A 19,726-nucleotide genomic window follows, 5' to 3' on the forward strand; every position below is an offset into this window, starting at 1 on the left:
CAGTTGACACAAAACTTAGTACCTAATAAACTTAAAAGACCCGATGTACTATTATTGAGAAATACATACTACTAAGGTCTTCAGTTGAAATAAAACGATGAAAAATAACGACGATCCCGGCGTAAACCATGATTCTTTTTATTATTTACTTCACGAGATATTTTAAGATACTAATCTACTAATAAATATATTATTATTATAATATATATTTTCACTGTTATAATAATAATTATTAATTATCTTCTCGGTTAGAATCTAAGTATAACCGCAATATACAGTAGTGTTTAGAACACTTATTAGTTCTAACAAAATAATAAGTAGTATTTTGATTATACTTTTAGAAATTATTTTGGTTGCCGATACACATATGCTCAAAGTCGTAAACACTACGATGTACTTACTACTTTTTATATCCGCAGATATTGACAAAGTTAAATCGCGCATGCGCTGTTTTCCCCTCATCTGATTCCTCTGTAGACTGTATCCTGTTTATCTGACTTCTCATATCAATCTTGAAAGTGCCGTGTTGAGATAAAAATACAATGTTTATTTATCCGTCTACAATTCTATACAATACCAAGGTAAGTTAATTTTAGGAGCAATTAAATTTTCTTTAGAAAGTATTATTTCTTTACAAAATAATTCCCGTGAAAGTTTTACATTATTAAATAAAAACACATAAGGAAGGTTCTAATAACATAATTTATTATAACCTCCTCAAAGACTTCCAATAAGTTTTACTTTTAATGATATTGTTTTCGTGAAACAGTCACACTAATTAAGATTATCCATTAATATTAAATACCTACCAGTGCGAATTTATATTTTTATTTATAGATAAGGTTTGTTTTCGTTTTCGTTGCCATTTGAAATTGGTTTAAAAAAATTTGGTCCCTTAAATCTATGATAACCGAAGGTCTTTTTTTTTTTCATATGAAAGTAAATAAAGAAATGTCAATTTCATATATTTTTTATTAAAAAAAAAACCTTAATCCTGTTTCTTACAATTTGTAATTACTCGAATGTAAATTTTTAATAAATCAATTGTAATCAGACGTAAAGTAATTCACTTTTTATTATATTTTACATAAAATATACAATGTAACACAAAAACATATCAGTCGTTACAAAAAATCTATTGCTATGGACGTGAAATAGTGTTTATTCATTTTTCAAACCAATTTATTAAAATGAAGCAGATATAATAATATATAAAAATTATTTTCGACAAAAATAGAATAATTCTGGGTTCTTACATAAATTCTCATAAAATTTTAAATAAATTTTTAACTACATATGTATATGAATATTGGAATTGCTTTCTTACCTGCGAATTTTTAAAAACTGATATTCGTTAGACCGTTGCTTTGACCGTTGATCTGACATAACTCTATTTGATTTTATATTCAAATTTGATGTGCACAAGGGCAGTTAAAAAGTGACTATTTAACGAAGCGAGCGTAAAGTAATTATAAAGGGAGAGTAACATTTAGTATAAAGAGGATTTGTGTATTAAAATAAAAAATAATAATTAATATTACGATGATGATGCTCATTGCTCCCTTCCATTCATCGTTCCTTCTAGCCATTACAATTAAATTACTTTTTAGTAACTTTATTCACTATAAAAATTGGGACTAAGAAATATAATATGTATATAGATATCACAACATTTCATGAACAAAATATCATGTTATTATTGGGCTGACAATAATATGTTTGTTTGTTCGTCTCATTGTCAGTCAAATTTTAAACAACATTGGCTAACTATTTGTTTACAGAGTTGATACTGAATCAGTACACATTCAACACTCAGTTAATGAAAATGAAAAAATATTAACTGGAGCAATGTTGAAAATATTTAAATTAAGACGATTATGCAAAAGGTGAGAATTGTTTACTTTTATGTCCTTTTTATTAATATTCGACAATTTATACAGAAGCAATTTTTCAGACAAATTGTATTTAGGCCAACTTATACAGTATACACGTATCCCTATATTAGTGTAAATGCGTTCGGGCTTGTTGTGTTGTGTTTCTTTGGATGTAAGGGTTAATCTTTCTACGTGTGTAAATTTATTTCATTGAAACCTCTTGAACATTGTCTATCAGGAGGGAAATCATTAAATAGAAGTGTAGATTTCAATCTTTTGGAGGCAAGAAATTTGTTTTAAATTAAAGACATGCATTAACGTCTTAATATTTATACTATTCTGATATTGATGAGGCGTTTTTAAAAGTATGATTTATATTACTTTTTATTTTCGTGACTTTATTATAGAATGATGTAAAACTAACTACAAACGATATTAGTATCAATAGATACATAGTAAGCAATAATGTATTTTTTATTGGACTATAAGATTCTTAGTTATTATCCCATTTCGTGGTAAGCTTTCTATGAGCCTTGCATTAATAATCATGCGTTAATTATCAAATGAAACGGGACTCTGATTGGTCGATAAACTGTTCATAAATTTTTTTGCCATTTTGTTATTATTGAATATAATCTTTTGTCTTTCTAAGCGCAAGTGAATAAATTTTAATTAGCCAATGAGTGAATTTATTAACGAATTATGGAAAATTATAGTTGTGAGGTCTGTGCTCGTGATGTGTGTTTAACGAAATTAACTACGATTACATTTTCAATTGTTGTTTGAATTTTGAATTTGAAGTTGTTGTTTTTGTTTGTTGTTGTTTGATGATAAAATTAAAATAATTACAAAGGGAAGGTGTGTGACCAGTTCAGATTTAACTAAAAAAAAGGTAATCTTACTGGTTTCAAAAAAAGTATTATGATAGATTTAATTAGCTAGCAGGTTGTGTACACATAAATAAGTTATTTTGTTGTTTTTGTTTGTTATTTTGAAATAATAATAATAAGAATGTTTGGATCTCCACTGCATTTTCCGATTTGAATAACTTTCATAAAGCTGTGATGAACAGATCGTAATCGTTTTAAGGTACTTACGTGGCTCAGAGGTAGTTGATAGATTTATAAAATATATAGATGTTAATTCTGATTGGACTAGTGTAACCTTATGCGCAAATATTATCAATGTGTAAGTGAAACTAATATTTTCGGATTACTACTCGTATTTAATTATTTTTAAATACTGCATACTTCCGACGTTTCGGTTACTTTGCAGCAACCGTGATCACGGCACACATCTCGTCTGCCCATTAAAAATAATAGTTTCATTTAAATGAATACTCGCGAAAGTATTAGATCTCATTATTATTAATGGTTGAGAGGAGGAAAATATGATGAAAATTGGTATATTTTTTTTCGAACATATTCTGCTTACCCTACCCCAAATCTCTGTGCACGTCCCTGCAAAATATCTCTATTTTCAGAATAAAAAAACTTAACCGGACATCGAAAGTGAAGTCGGTAACAATAGTACTGACAATGGCGATAGTTTATGCTTGTTTCTTTACATTAATTATTTATCATATTTACCACATAACATTTGCTCAACATGATCCCAAAAGAAATGAAATAAACCAGCGAATATTAAGAAACCTACAAAACTACGACACTCCCATGAGGCATATACACAATAATGAAATTTACAAAGATTATTATACAAATGAGGTGGATTCTATCGAAATGGAAGAAACGAGACAAGGTAAACTTAACTTTGATAAAGTGCGAGATAGCTCTTTCATCATATATCAAATTCACTTTTTCTAATTATTTTTTTTTATTTGCAATATAAATTAATTTCTTAAAACAAAAATATCAAAAATAGCCGGTTTTTTTATATGTTCATTATTATTACGAAAGTCTTAAACGCATTGAATAAATACAATATGTTATTTTAATATTTTATTATACTCTAAACAGTTAATATGATAAAAACTCCGGGTTGTGCCATACCTGTTGCTATGGTCAATTACAAAAATTATACAAGAAAAATTAAAAAATCAGGATGTGGAACACGAATTATATATATGACAAAAAATCGTGACGAGATCGTTCAAGCTACTATACGTCATGCAGAAATGATGAAATTGTTGAAGATGAATAAAAAATATGACTGCTGCTATAGATTTTTTCAGAAGGCTAAAATTAGGGAAAGTGAACATTTAAATATTGAGTAAGTATATTCAAAATTTGTTTTTATTATATTTTGAGATAGGAAAAAAGTTTACATGAAGGATAGACGTGTGGGAAATACGGACAAGATGGCTTGGTGTTTTTTTTTTCTAATTATATTTACTTATTCAGTGTAGTTCTAATCAGTCTATGACTGTCGTCTTCTGTGTTGCATACGAAATTTATGCTTCCCGATCCCTGGATTTATTAGTATACTTGTTGGCTGAATCGATGCTTTCAAATATTTATTTCATAATCAAATATTTGGTTTCAGAATGTCTTCTTTTTCTGCTAATATATCTTTCATTCAATTTTTACATATTTGTAGTGGGAAAGATAAAAAGACTTGGATAGGTTTTAATTTCCTGTTTCCTTAACGGTACTTGACTTTACTTCAGCCACCTAAATAGCCACCTAAACACAACTAATATTATGCAAATATAAACTAAAACGAATAAAAAAAATCCAATCCCAAAAAAAAAAACTTATAAAGGCAATAAAATTTATGGAAAACGCTATTTACTATTATATTTCTATGAATTCGGTAAAAATGTCCAATAAGCAAACAACTTAGTAAAAAGGAGATGATAACCATCTGTAAAATATACGAGCGAAACTATTTCGAACTGATTACCGCAATGCGACTGAGGCAAGGGCACAACATAACACAGAAGTTTTAGTATAGATACCAGCACATAAAACACTCCCGAAAAATTGTTAAATCGATCCAATTTTGAAATTTCGTCTAAGAGCGTAATTTTATCCTTATTACTCTTATACAGGGTGGGCCATTAGTTTATGCAATTTTTTAAAAATCATAAAAAAAAGACTACAAGGCTTACGAAAGATAATCTTTATTTATAATAATGTAAAAAAATGGGAATTTTTCTTTTTTAAAAATGACATCACTGAGATGTGCACCATCCACACGTACATACTCCTCGAATCTGGATCACGAATTCGTAAAAACTTGTTGACACATCGCTCGTGGGATAGCGGACATTTCCTCACAAATGTTGTTCTTGACCTGGGCAATTGTCGTCGGCTCTTGAGGTACCCCCACAGAAAAAAATCCAGTGGCGTGAGATCTGGGCTCCGAGGAAGCCACGGAATCTCCCCTCGACGCGATATCAGTTTTCCAGTAAACATTTCGTTTACTACTGCTAAGGACTCATTGGATGTATGAGATGTTGCGCCGTCTTGTTGAAACCAGGTCCTGCTGTTGTAGGCTTCAAAATTATGCAATTGTGGGAAGAAAAAGTTACGTAACATGTCTGTATAGCGATCAGAATTTACTGTTACGGTTTGGCCTCGCTCATTTTCGTGAAGAAATGGGGTCCGATGAATTGGTCTTTTAATTTGGGATTTTCTGAGGCCCAATACCGACAATTTTGCTTATTCACATATCCACTTAAATGAAAATGAGCTTCATCCGAGAAGAGAATATTTTTCAAACTTCGAAAACGCTGTAACATTATTTCGGCAAACTCACGGCGAAGATGGTGGTCGTTTGGTTTCAATTCCTGGACTAATTGCAGCTTATATGGGTGAAATTTAAAATCTTTTGCCAAAATTCGCCTTCATGATGTTCTTGATATAGTGAGCTCAGTAGATCTCTTTCGGGTTGATAACTGGGGATCGCGCCGTACGGACGTCGAGACTTCGCTAACAGTTTCTTCCGTACTTATTGACCTTGGACGCTCCGAAGGTTTTTGATTCAGGGTCGAACCCGTAGACTCAAACTTTTTGACCCACGATTTGATAACACTTTCACTAGGACATTGATTTAAATCATGTAAACTAAACTCAGAGCGAAATAGACGCCGTGTAATAGTGCACAAATCGCCATTTTTGTAATAAGCCTTTACACATAACGCACTCTGCTCACCGGTGAAACGCTCCATGACGACGAAATTTCTGAGAACCAAGCTACCTATTCCCAATACCCGAGCCCTCCCGCGTCCCTCTCACGATCAGTTCGATTTTGAAATTCGCACGCCTTTCTGGCTCACCTTATAATAAAACTTGAATACTAACAGTCTAATAAAAAATAAACTTAAAATTAAGATAACCTAACTTTTTCAGGTACACGTCATGCAAAACTTTAAGGAATAAAGAAAAATTCAGATTAGAGAATGATTTTATTAATGTCCAGTGCTTTGACTATGATACACACAATAAGTCCTATCTCATTTATGAAGATAATTACATATTTTGTAAAAGAATTACATTACCTGACGCAAAGAAAAATGTCAATCAAGATAAGTATAACGTGCTAATGATTGGAATGGATTCAATGTCCCTACCTCGTTTTGCTCAAACAATGACCCGTACAATCAATTTCTTTAAAAGTCGTAACTGGCAAAGTTATCGAGGATACAACAAAGTAGGTCTTAGTTAGTAAACTTTAACTTAAACTGTTTTTAAAGATGACTACTCATTATGATAATTTAATTTAATCATACTCATTTCTACTTCCAGGTAGGAGACAACAAATTATCGAATTTAATACCAGCATTGACAGGAAAACATTCCTCCGAAATTTTTAAAAATTGTCTTAGAAGAACGGATAGATGTAATAAATATTTCCTTTGGAGTTTATTCAAAAAATCTGGATACGTCACTGCATATGGAGAAGATAATTTAGAATTGGATGGAGAAGATAATTTAGAATCGGATACTTTCAGCAGAGAATTCAGTTTTAGAAAATCACCGACTGATCATTATATAAAACCATTTTTTCTGAATAGAGAGTATTATACAGACAATCGTTCCATTTTATGTTGTGGTAAAACAACTTCCGGTAAGCAGATACTGGATTTTGCTTACGATTTCGCTTTAACATACAGAAACGACTCTTTCTTTGGTTTCTTTTGGATAAATTCTTTTAGTCACAACATAAATAGTCATCCTCAAGATGCAGACGTATTATTTGAGGACTTCTTTAATAGACTTTTTTACACAGGAGTATTAGACAATACATTTATTGTGTTCATAAGCGATCATGGAATAAGATTTGGTAAACCACGACTGCAGTTAGAGTCATATTACGACGATAGAATGCCTTTTCTTTTCTTTTGGATCCCTAATCAATTCAGAATAAGATATCCGGCAAAACTGAAAGGAATTTTAATCAATCAGTTCAGATTGATAACGCCTTACGATTTGTTCGCTACTCTTCAAGATATAAATAACTTAGCTAACAATAAATCAGTTACAAACCGAGGTAACATAAAAGGCAATTATGAAAATAAGATTGAAAGACAAAGCATGTTTAAAATTATAAGTGATAACAGGGCTTGCAAAGACGTCGGTATTCATGAAAAATTCTGTACTTGCCACAAGCTGTATCCTCTTGATGTAGCGGACGCGGAAGGAATTAAAAGTGTAAAATATGTAGTCTCCTACATGAAAACAGCGTTAAAAACTATTAAGACTAAACGTTGCTGGAGCTGTTCAAATATTACAATACAAAATATAAGTAGAATTCATTTTTATTTTGACAGTAACAAAATTAATTTGTACTATGTGATAGCTTTTTCTATGAGTCCTAAGAATACATTTTACGAGGCGGTTGTCTTACGTAATGATACGAGATTGGCTCTCGTAGGAAGCATCAATCTAATTTCACAGTACGATGGATTTGGAAGCTGTACCATGAAAAGAACAGACAAGATTTTTTGCATCTGCCAAAGAATTTATAATTGTCGAATATCTAATAAATAAATAGTACTGAAATCCCTGAATTGAAATTTTATAAAGCAATGTTGGGCCTATAAAAGTAATAATGATTATACGTATAGCATAGTAGTATTGTACAGGGGCATGCACAGAGATTTGGGCTATGATAAGCAGAATATGTTCGGAAAAAAAAATACCAATTTTTATCATAATTTCCTCCTCTCGGACATTGATAATAATGAGAGCTAATACTTCCGCAAGTATTCATTTTAATGAAACTATTATTTTTAAGGGGCGGTCGAGATGTGTGCCGTGATCACGGTTGCTACAAAGTAACAAACGTCGGGAGTGTGTAGTTTTTAAAAATAATTACGAGGATAACAAAATAACTTATTTGTGTGTACACAACCTGCTAGCTAATTAAATCTATCATAATACTTTTTATTAAAACGAGTAACATTACCTTTTTTTTTTAGTTAAGTCTGAACTGGTCACACATTTTCTTTTGTCATTATTTTAATTGTATCATCAAACAACAATAAACGACAACTTGAAATTAAAAATTCAAACGGCAATTGAAAATGTACTCGTAGTTAATGTCGTTAAACACACATCACGAACACAGAGCCCACAACTATAATTTTCCATAATTCGTTAATAAATTCACTCATTGGCTAATTAAAATTTATTCACTTGCGCTTGGACAGACAAATGATAATATTCAATAATAACAAAATGGCAAAAAAAATTATGAACAGTATACCGACTAATCAGAGACCCGTTTCATTTAATAATTAATGCAGTTTCTATGAAAAAATTTAAATGTTAAAGGAATAGGATTAAGGAAGCAGTGTCTTTAAAAAACAACACATGCTTAGTTTTTGCACACACACATGCAAACATTTTCTGCATACAACACGAGATTTGTAGATCGTCCTTGAGATTATTTCCGTGGAAAATATGCACCGAGTGGTTGTCCCTGCCCCCGCTTTGGCTACATAACAGCACTAGCAGCTAGCAGCGGCCGATCGAACAACGACTTTTAAAAATTTTACCAAATCTTGAATGAAATGAAATATTAAATGTCGGTAAACATTCGTATTTCGTAATGTGTGATTAAAAAAATCTAAGAATTACACAATGTAGGTTTAGTTGTTATATGGGTAGGGCAAGCAGTGCTTATTTGCATCTATGGTGTGCACGCCACTGTATACATATATAATAAAAAAACATCCTTCTCATGAAAACTAGTCACTGGGTCAAAACTTGTAAAAAAAACAATAATATTTTATTCTCTTACATCGATGGTAACATCATATACATTGTGGTGGAAGAAATTTCTTTGAGTGATTATAGTAACAAATATTCAAAACAAATTCCTAACAATAGTGTTGAAAAGAAGCGACTTCAAAATATAAAGAATCAAGGCTATTACTTGATAGACAAACGAGAGTTGTGACCTAAAACTTAAAAGGTTCAAAGATAAAACGAGCCGTTTCCAAATTGATTTCATTATAGCAACAACAATGTAGATTATTTATTCCATCCAAGAACAGAATCTTTGGTAAAGGTTGTCTAGTATAGTTCTGTAGGCTGATAATAGATGGTGCTATTAGACATGGCCTTGCTTAAATCACAGTTACAATATTATGCACAAAGAAAATATTAGAAACTATTTATAATATCGCTGGACGTTACGAAAAACTTCTTATAACATTGCAGTTGTAAATATACTAGTGCCCCTTAATACAAATTCACGATCACCCTATTTAATACACGTAAAGTGAAAAATTACTGTCCTGAAGTGTCTTCAAAACAGTGTTCGTTAGTTAAGTGGTAATCGATTAAATGTGACCGGTTTATTTAGCATTTATACAGTTAACTAACCTGATTACGGGTTTTAAATCTGAAATTAGTGTTTTATATTTCCGCGCGTGCGGTTTTCATTTTAATAATGTTGATTTCTAATTTGAATGGTTTGGAGTTGAAATTTTGTTACATATTAAAATAAAACAACCATTCATTAAAATTGAGTCATAACATATTTACATGTTATCATAGACATTACACATACAGTCACCTCGAGTCACAATAACTGGACGTAACGCACCCTTTTGTTAAATGTGCTGTGTAAAATAACATTTTTTATTGATAATTGAGACTCGTTTTCATATTATAAAAGGTAAGCATTCAACATATTTATAAAGCAAATTTATCAAATTTTAAATATAATGCAAATTTTACTGCTGCATATAATTACTTTTCAAAATAAATTAATACTTTAAAACGGCGTCGTAACTTTTATATTCAAAAATTTTTAAGTCAAATTATTAGTTATTTTTACATAATACACATACGCAAGGAGATATATATATCGGCGCAAGCAGCTTCAATGACGGATGCAACATGAAAATAACTCAAGGCTGTCATGAATTATTATAAGAACTTATTGGTCGTCGTTACTATTGTTAAAAGTAAAACGAAATCAAAGAGAATAGAACTATGTTTGAATTCTGGTATAAATATGACGCCTGGACGCACGACAGCGGACTGGAGAGTTCAGCGAGTGCGGATCATAAAGAATGTGATTATGAAGAACCTTCGAGAAATACAAGAACATTTAGAAGAATTGAAGTTTCATTTTAAAATATCTGGAACGTACTGAAACAAGTGACAGTAGTGACGTCAGCGAGGCTGGCGTCCTGTCTTTAAAATAGTAAATTTGTAATGAATCCGATATATATATAGTAATTTTATATAATATATGTGTGTCCTGATAGTGATTTGATAAAGTGTACAGAGTAAAAATGTAAATATACAATTTTGACCTACATACATTCTGAAGGCGCGGAAATTATGTAACTGGTCTACTGGACACCTTCATGCATCTGACTACGTCAAGGAGAAGAGTCTTATTTAATTCAATAGAATACTCGTAACTCTGATTATTCCAAGATCTACATTCAATTAGAGACCCAACATGTAAGAAGGACATGCTGTTAATAATTTATTTAACATTATTATTATTTAAACAAATATATATTTACTATAATGCTTATCAACTATCCTAGTTGGACATAAACATATCTATTTCTAATCGTAGCTGTTTCCCGTGTTTTGTAACACAATTAACTAGTAAATAACGGTCACTCCCTATATTCTATTCATACAAAAAATTTTAAAGGATAAATGGAGCTTCGAATGATCGTTGCTCTTTCATTCGAAGTACTGAAAATTTTACAAAACACCAAATAATACTAACATAATATCGGTAAGAACAGAAAGATGTATGTCTTTTAATGTTTATGTAACTATCAACGACGATCTATGAGTTACCACCTTTAAACTGTCGGCCTTTAGTTAAACTCATACTAGGGCACTGAATACATTATGGGGAGCTAATAAAGTTTCAAGGTTTTTCTTACATAAATGGTTATGACTCTACTCATAAAGACGTGGACTAAATCTACATAGAAATAAACATGCAAGTGTTTTTTAACAAGATAAACGAAGAGAAAATATTTACTATGATTATAAAGTGTAGAATAAATACATATATATCGGCGCAAGCAGCTTCAATGACGGATGCAACATGAAAATAACTCAAGGCTGTCATGAATTATTATAAGAACTTATTGGTCGTCGTTACTATTGTTAAAAGTAAAACGAAATCAAATAGAATAGAACTATGTTTGAAGTCAGCGAGGCTGGCGTCCTGTCATTAATCCAATGAATTTGTATTAAGTCCGATATATATAAGTCTAAACATTGTCATTCATTTTCAGATTTCATATACTAGTATATGTACTTCAAAATGCATTATCACAATAAAACATGTCTAAAAATAATACTTTTGGCTGCTCTACTGTTCGTATTATACACCATATACTACAAAATGACTACGTATCAAGACTTACTGATGGACGAAATAAACTTGCAACAAAATTTGGTTTATAAATACGGTAAGACAGTAACAAATTTTTAACAACCGCCTTAGATTGGGCAATAATTTAGGTTTTAGGTCTACATCTTACTTTTTAAATATTTTGAATTCAATTTTTATAACGCTTTTAGCAAGCCTAAGACCGTAAATAATATTGTACATTCAATTTGTTGAGTTTTTTAACTAGGCTTATGATCACACATTAAAATGTACGTTCCACTTCCACGTAATTAGTTAAATATTAAATATTACGTAGCAATAACAATAATGGAACCTAACCCTAAACAAAGGTTGACATAATTCCGTTACAAATTTATATAAAAAGCCTTACCTAGCGTGTAACCAAATTTTGTATGATACTGTTACTGGATTATTTTAGAACTCTATTCCACGGCCTTGTATTTTATAGCACAGTAAAACTAGACGGATATCAATTGTAGTGTCATCTTACGGCAGGCAAGGTCGAATACAGACAGTCAAATCTGAGAAATTAATACTAGCTCCTGTTAGTCGCTCAAACGATGAATGTTTCAAATTTTTACATTGATCAAACAAACCCTTACCAAAGGATGTGTTCTGTTAGGATAACCACCGATATATGAATCCTTACTAAAAATAACCTTTTTAAAACTAGATACTTAGCTTTCATTTATAGATATCCACACATGATAGTTTCAACATGCCTAGGATAAGTGTTGATAAACTAGTAACATTAAATACGTAGTTTGATGACGCAAACTGCTTTGGAAGGTACCTACTTCCTGACACAACATTGTCAGTAACATTGTTTTACACCGTTGAATGAATGTGCTATCGAATAAATTCCGACTCAACTATCAAAACTTAGGAAACAACTGAATAAATAGAATAGATGAAATAGGTTTTAAGAAAAAAGCTGCTTAAACAGTAAACTTGTCAGGATCACTGTTTAAAGAGGCTTTTAAGAAGATGTTTTAATATAAATTGTTTTATTATTATTTGAATGCGAACACAATAAATTCATTATGTTAACATAATATATTCTAGATGCCAGTGACTACTTAATCTACACCCCGGGTTGTTCGATTCCTTACTATTCAAAGACGTATAATATCAAAGAACCAGAGGACTTGAAGAAATCTTGCGGGACAAGAACGGTATTTGTTAAGAAGAAAACTGAAAGTATAATAATCTTTACAATAAATAAAGACGATATGAATTGTTGTTACCAGTTCGTGTCTCCGTCAATAACTAACCATAAAATAGATGTAAGGAAGTTAAGGTAAAAAGTGAGAAAAAACATTATTTAACATTTATAATCTTAGTCCCAGAGCAAATGCGTCCAGATAAAAATAAAAAAAAAACAAAATTAATTCTAAAATTTTAAATTTACCTCTTCACACGCAAATATTTATTATTACGTATATTCCAGGCTAAAGGATATTAGCCTCCGCCAAAAAAAAAATCTAGACTTAAACTAGACTTAATGAGTGATGCATAGTTGTATATCTATTATCTTGCAGGTATTCAATTTGCACACCTTTTAAAAATGGTACGGAAACTCAGCTCGAGGAAGAAGTCGTTTTGGTAACTTGTAAACCTATAAAATCACCAAACCGACGTAAAAATAAATATGGAAGTATTTACAAAGATGCATACGCATTTGTTAAAAAATATAACAGAAGTACTGAAATAATAAGTGATCACAAAAAATGGAACATCCTAATTTTAGGTATGGATACCATGTCGAGAGCGCGATTCTACACAAGCATGCCAAAAACAGCAAAATACTTTAAGAAACATAAATGGTTGGATTTCAGCGGGTACCAAAAGGTTAATAATTTTTTTTACTTATTTCCTCTGCTATATAAGCAAATAAAATATTTATTGTAAATTATATTTCAACATTGCATCCATTTATTTTCAAAATATTTCTTTAATTAGGTAGGGTACAACACGTTTCCAAATATCATGGCTTTACTAACTGGAAAGAATATGTCCACGGTATATAAAACATGCTCTTCAGGTATGGACCACTGTAATGATATGATAATATGGTCAAATTTTAAAAAAGCTGGTTACATAACTGCTACTGGGGAAGACAATTTACGACTACCCGACACATTTTCAAAATACGGTTACGTGTCTGCGCCTACAGATCACTACTTGAGACCGCTTTTTCTGACGGGGGAAGATATAACGGGAAACCTTGTTTGTACTAAAAAACTATCGTCAGTCAAGCATATTCTTGATTATGCCATAGACTTCGTTGTTTCTTATAGCAACCAAAAATCTTTTGGAATGTTTTGGACAAACTCATACAGCCATAATTTAAATAATATCCCATCTCTGATAGATGAAGATATAGTGAATTCCTTCCAAAAAATGTATAAATCTGGGATTTTAAGTAACACTTTTATATTTTTTCTAAGTGATCATGGAATACGGTATGGTAACTCAAGAATTCCACATGAATCCTATTATGAGGAACGGTTACCAATGTTATTTGTACGAGTTCCTGAGGAATTTAGAAAAAAATATGTGAAAGAATATATGAATATGCAAATTAATCACAATAGAATGGTAACACCATACGACCTGTACCTTACATTTTGGAATATTCTTGAAAACTCTACCACCCATAAGATAGTGGACACTTGTCCAGGTTGTTTAAGTATATTTAATGAAATTTCCCCATATAGGACCTGCGCTGATGCTGGTGTTCATGATAAATGGTGTACTTGCCACAAATTAAACCCAATAAATAAAAAGGACTCTGATATAACGCGTAGCATAAAATTAACTGAGGATTATCTACACAATGTAATAAAAAGAATCGATACTATAGATTGTTATATATGTGAAAGTTTAAAAATAAAATCGGTTCTAAGGACGCATACGTATAATGACGAAATAAGGAACAATACTTATTATGTGGTGGCATTTACGACTACCCCCGGTGATGTAGGTTACGAAGCGGTAATACTGAAACATAAAGGTGAATTCACAGTGTTCCCGATTGAAACTATAACCGCATATAATACTAGAGGTAATTGTGTTAAAAACCCCAACACCAGAGCTTTTTGTGTATGTAAGAAAAGTTGTTGAAAAATATAAAATTGAAACCGTACATTTCCTTTAATTTATATTAACTGACCCATGCCACAATCAAGATATTTGATGAATTGAATTAATAAACATTATTTCTAAGTAATTGAGACGCCTTGTACGTTTATAAAATTACCTTTTTTTATACATTTATGTTGATAATGATAACTGAATTAAAATACAAAATAAAAATAAAAAGAATTACAACTTACAGCACAACTTCATAATGTCGTTGAGGCTTAATTTAATAAGGTTAGGTTTCATCAATTAGGTGCCTGTTTAGAACGGCACTAGATAATTGATAACCTTATTTGATACTGTAATAATTCAAGAGGAAAATGTAATTAGTTTATTTTACATTATATATGAAAATAGAATTTTTACGCTATATTACTATTAGATTATTTAAAAGAAACACTATACACACTACCAGAACTGAACTTTACTATAGAATTTGGAACGCATTCTTGAAACGTGCGTCGAAAGCAGCCCTAGTAGGTTCGTTTCAAATTTGGTTAGGTAGAGTGAGGAGCTTGGACAGTGTATTTGAGCGTTTAACGCGCGTTATATAGAGGCCCCTTAAACAGACAGCTGGATCGCAAGTCCCAGGCACTGTTGAAGTTCCTCTCCCTGCAACGCGATGGTCCCGGCACCTGCACAGTGAATCCATGGAATGCTGAGAGGTGTCGTCTCTCTAGGCACTAGGCACTAAGCAATCTATAGATAATTAAGAGACAATTAACGATTAACGACCTTTCACCCATATCAAGTAAATAGAACTTATTGTGTGAAATTAGATATTAAAATATATTACATTTAGGCAATTACAAAAATTTGACGATAAAACGCATTCGATAATTTTATAGTAAATTATACTTAGCATTAAATTGTTTATCAGACTATTTAGAAACATTTTTAATGATAATAGTATTTTCTGATAATAAAGCAATAATTATTGAGGCTAATTTATCTCCGATCTCATAGGCGCGTCATAATTTTTCCACATTGGCCTTCTATATCTACATATATATATATTCTTGGTCAACTTTCTGAATTACTAGACTTATTTCTCTCACATAGCATTATGTACCCGATAGCTAGATTTTCTATGTAGGTATCTGTCGGCAATTTTTTTTCTGATATACAACCGTTTTTAGTGCAATTTTGGTTTTCTGCCTATTTCATGAATTCGAATTCTCAGTCTCTGAAATGTTTTATCTTTAAGGTTGTAAGAAACATCCCAAGCAGAACTCTAATACACAGTATATTAAATGATTATCTATCACGAAACGTGATTTTTGTTAGATGCCACGAATAATTTGGAATGAACATTAAAATACTATACAAATTTGCAGTTCTAGGAAGTGTAAACCGCGTCCTGACTAAGAATTGAGAGATATTTTTTGTTTTATTTTTTGTCATTTTTATATCCACTACTTAGTGCCATCATCATTAATAAAATTACTACAGATATTTTCCTTCTGACGCTATACTTAGTAACTTAAGAAAATAATATAGTATCATAAAGCACAAAATCCTTCAAAAGAATAAAGAGCTGCATATTACAACTCACTGAATAATTTGTTAGGAACATTGTTTTTAATGTGCATATTATTTAAGTAAAGAGTTATAATAACGTTCCATTATTACCAACTAGGTAATTAATATCGGAGTGTTGTGAATACTGTATAGTGCTTTTTACCTGTCCGTTAATAAACAAATTATTATTTTTCTATGTGTTTATGTTAAGAACGAATTTTTTTTTTGAGACCCAAGAATGTTCATATGACAGTTATTATTCCTAAACTATGCACAGTTAAAGTTTTTGTTACACCAGGTAGAGTACGAAAAAGCATACATCAATTGGGTCAGAGTATAAAAGCACAGATTAAATAAAAAAGTTAATTAAATTATGATACTCTTTAAACTCAGTATTTTCCCCTTGACTTTCATCTTCTTATATACAGATATTTTATCAGTATATATAAATAAGTTTTTAAGACACTATTTCATTTATGCTATTGAAAGAAAAGAATTACTTAAATGTCATCTTCCTTACATCTATTTTATTAATATCAAATTTCACATTAATAAATAAAGAGGTTCCTACAAATTTCAATATACAATATATAATCTTTTGCTAACTTTTATTTGTATTTAAATCATTTATTTTTAATTAACCTATATAACTGAAACGGGAGACAGCATAACTTTGTACATGATAATACTAATGGCAATTAGAATTGCAATTATTTTAAACTTAATATATTTTTTTCAAATAATTTACAATTTCTACAAACATGTATTGAAAAATAAAATAAAAGTAAATTAAATATATTCAACTAAACATTTGTATTGTCTTTATGCCTCTGTCATCTTTAATAACAGAGGTGTTTGTGGCACACTCGGGTAGACGACAAATAGTGACAACTGTGCCACAGCCAAAGAAGCACCAATGAAGTTGGGAATCTAAAACATAAACAGTATCATATAATTAATTATAAATATTCTAAAAGAAGGTGAATTCATTATAAACTTAGTAACTGTGATAAATAGTTATAATATTATCATTATTACTATTCATAATTTATAGCTTTCATTAGTGATGGAAACATCACCCTGTATATATAAGAAAATATCTAAATATACCCCAGTGAGGCCAAATTAAACTAGCTACCCTACATTTCAAAATTCACATAGTCTTTTAACTTAACAAATCATTTAAATTTCAAAGACAAATTAAAAATCAAATTACCGATAAAAATACATCTTGTACTATACAACCATAGATAAACCATAGACTGGACACAATAAATGACATAAAAATCATTGGGAATGGAAGGCAATCAGTGCATTTTGTTCTAATGACATAGAATAACTTGCTCATTGGTGCACTTATAGTTAACAATGTTAAGAGGCAAGCAGAATAACCTGGAAAAAATAAAACATAAATAGACATAATTATTGGTAATTTTATATATGAATACTTAAAGCAAAATCATACAAACCTAATCTAACCAGTAGAATTTCATTGTCAATTTCAGTAGACATATAAACAACCATTACTAGATATAATATTATTGCGACTAGAGACTGTTTTAATACTGATGACTTTTTAAAAGTGTAAACATAGAATACTATACTGTATGATAGCATCAGCAAAACACCAACAACATTAACTATTATTATTTTACTATCAGGCTTACATATCCCATATAAAAGCCATAAACCAGAACTGAAAATAAGTAATTGTAGATTTAACAATTTGAAAACAAGTTTTATATATTTTTCAAACCATATGCTCAAAATTTTCAAAAATCCACATATATAATTACTTACGATAGAAAACCGCAAATAAATGGTAGTGGTGAAGCTTCTGCTGTTGTGCGATTAACTACATACTGTCGACAAACCAATCTAAAGTAAAGAAAAAATACAGCTCTATTACAAAAGTTTCAACGTCAGAAATAAATAAAGAAAGGAGTAATTCCGTACATCCCCGACAAAAATTGTATTATTGTTGTAATAACAGCCAAATTAGCAACGAATTCATTAAAATTTGTTAAAAACATTGTTAAGAATGTGTGACCTAAGAGACTTATGTGTTCCAAATTATTGGAAGCTTCAATGGAATAAAAATCATTTCGATTTATGCAAATGGAGCTAGCTTTTAAGCCAAATATTTATAAAACAATTGAACGCTGGCAGTTGGCACACGTATCTAACATGTCATTTGACAAATGATTCTATCAAGTGTCAGTATTAAAGTAAACATAACTGTTTAAAAATTGGGCATTTTTGTTGAGCCAGCAGAAACTGATGTTAACACATATCAAAAAGATCTTGGTGTTTTAATTTTTTTTTAGGTAAAATACTGGCTTAATAACTAACAAGCCTTTTCCCTTACTAACGGTAGCACAAATGAATTCCCAAAAATATGTAAATGGTTTGTATATTACAATATCTATACACTTTATAAAGATATCATACTTAAACCCTTAAAAATTTTAATAATTCGATTATATTTATATTTTCAGTAGTTCTCCAAAAATTATTTTTGCGATGATTATATATACATGAAAAAGTCAATCTACATTAAGATAAAAGAATATTGGTTTGCAATAATTTATTTACTGTTTTATTTAACCACATGATCATCATTATTATTAAACAAGAAATGAGTAAAAAAATTATGAAATAAACTTTTAACATATATAATTTATTTTACATCTAAGCAGAATTAATATAATGCGTCACCTATCTGTTTTTATAATTAATAATTAATATAACATGCCAAAGTATAACAAACAGTATACAAAGACCAAATTATAACAATAATAACAAACACTTACGTAATCATTTGTTTCCCTTTAAATCATTGGTGTATCAAGTAGTAAATATTCTTGTTTAGCGTATTTTGATGGGCTACTCATACACGGTACAGCATTCATGTGGGACCCAGGAGTTATTTTAAGGCTCTTCTAAAAAAACAAAATAGTATAAATAACACTGTTAAATCACTTTGGTAGAATTTCGTCGTTGAGATGTAAAACATAATGTTCCATAGTTAATGTTGTTAGAACACTTTTGTCAGATATTGATAATGAAAATAATATGTATTTTAGTTGATGCAATACATTTAAGTTATTCAAACGCATGTAGAATCAGATGTGAATGTATAGCTGTCACAAAAAACTGGATATAATTCAAAAAAAAAATATATATATTCTTTTTATGAGGGTACATTAACATGTACAATAATAATAATGAAGTTCACGTGATAGAAACAGTATTTATATACCTACGTTAACTAACATTTAATTAACCTTTTTTTCTTTTCTATATATTTTGTCAAAAAAAGTAAATATAGGTCCCTAGAGAACTAGACCGAACTGTATGATCCGGTGTTCGTT

The 19,726-nt window shown here is 30.3% G+C and overlaps 3 protein-coding genes across 5 annotated transcripts; 2 read left to right on the forward strand and 1 right to left on the reverse strand.

The window, feature by feature from the left end:
* Window positions 1–1,848: 1,848 nt before the first annotated feature.
* Window positions 1,849–8,089, forward strand: LOC116767454 (uncharacterized). Its single transcript, XM_061527570.1, has 5 exons — window positions 1,849–1,886; window positions 3,358–3,632; window positions 4,142–4,199; window positions 6,188–6,488; window positions 6,584–8,089. The coding sequence occupies exons 1-5, from the start codon at window positions 1,849–1,851 to the stop codon at window positions 7,826–7,828; spliced, it is 1,917 nt and encodes a 638-aa protein (XP_061383554.1). The 3' UTR covers window positions 7,829–8,089.
* A 1,696-nt stretch (window positions 8,090–9,785) lies between these two features.
* Window positions 9,786–14,835, forward strand: LOC116767456 (uncharacterized). Of its 2 annotated transcripts, none has more exons than XM_032657782.2 (5): window positions 9,786–9,965; window positions 11,569–11,745; window positions 12,753–12,987; window positions 13,229–13,538; window positions 13,650–14,835. In XM_032657782.2, exons 2-5 carry the CDS (start codon window positions 11,586–11,588, stop codon window positions 14,811–14,813), a joined length of 1,869 nt encoding a protein of 622 aa, XP_032513673.2. In that variant the 5' UTR covers window positions 9,786–9,965; window positions 11,569–11,585; the 3' UTR covers window positions 14,814–14,835. The 2 variants fall into 2 exon arrangements, with proteins under 2 accessions (XP_032513673.2, XP_032513670.2); XM_032657779.2 differs by lacking the exon at window positions 9,786–9,965 and adding an exon at window positions 10,141–10,765.
* Window positions 14,836–16,852: 2,017 nt separating this feature from the next.
* LOC116767742 (sugar transporter SWEET1) lies at window positions 16,853–19,482 on the reverse strand. 2 transcript variants are annotated; one of them, XM_032658201.2, is made up of 5 exons: window positions 19,166–19,482; window positions 18,153–18,230; window positions 17,822–18,048; window positions 17,569–17,744; window positions 16,853–17,282 (listed from the first exon to the last, which is right to left on the reverse strand). In XM_032658201.2, exons 1-5 carry the CDS (start codon window positions 19,171–19,173, stop codon window positions 17,175–17,177), a joined length of 597 nt encoding a protein of 198 aa, XP_032514092.1. In that variant the 5' UTR covers window positions 19,174–19,482; the 3' UTR covers window positions 16,853–17,174. The 2 variants fall into 2 exon arrangements, with proteins under 2 accessions (XP_032514092.1, XP_032514091.1); XM_032658200.2 differs by lacking the exon at window positions 19,166–19,482 and adding an exon at window positions 18,309–18,543.
* Window positions 19,483–19,726: the final 244 nt, after the last annotated feature.

This window comes from Danaus plexippus (assembly GCF_018135715.1).
Source record: "Danaus plexippus chromosome 9 unlocalized genomic scaffold, MEX_DaPlex mxdp_26, whole genome shotgun sequence".
Taxonomy (NCBI): Eukaryota; Metazoa; Arthropoda; class Insecta; order Lepidoptera; family Nymphalidae; genus Danaus; species Danaus plexippus.

Bases quoted from the DNA above. Each gene is read 5' to 3' on its own strand.
- LOC116767456 (XM_032657782.2), top strand. From the start codon at position 11,586: ATGTACTTCAAAATGCATTATCACAATAAAACATGTCTAAAAATAATA. The intron at 12,988-13,228 runs GTAAAAAGTGAG...ATTATCTTGCAG, and splicing joins ATAGATGTAAGGAAGTTAAG to GTATTCAATTTGCACACCTT. The intron at 13,539-13,649 runs GTTAATAATTTT...TTCTTTAATTAG, and splicing joins ATTTCAGCGGGTACCAAAAG to GTAGGGTACAACACGTTTCC.
- LOC116767454 (XM_061527570.1), top strand. From the start codon at position 1,849: ATGTTGAAAATATTTAAATTAAGACGATTATGCAAAAG. The intron at 1,887-3,357 runs GTGAGAATTGTT...CTCTATTTTCAG, and splicing joins TTAAGACGATTATGCAAAAG to AATAAAAAAACTTAACCGGA. The intron at 6,489-6,583 runs GTAGGTCTTAGT...TTCTACTTCCAG, and splicing joins GTTATCGAGGATACAACAAA to GTAGGAGACAACAAATTATC.
- LOC116767742 (XM_032658200.2), bottom strand. From the start codon at position 18,385: ATGTTTTTAACAAATTTTAATGAATTCGTTGCTAATTTGGCTGTTATT. The intron at 18,049-18,152 runs GTAAGTAATTAT...ACTTATTTTCAG, and splicing joins TTTATTTGCGGTTTTCTATC to TTCTGGTTTATGGCTTTTAT. The intron at 17,745-17,821 runs GTTTGTATGATT...TATTTTTTCCAG, and splicing joins AATTCTACTGGTTAGATTAG to GTTATTCTGCTTGCCTCTTA.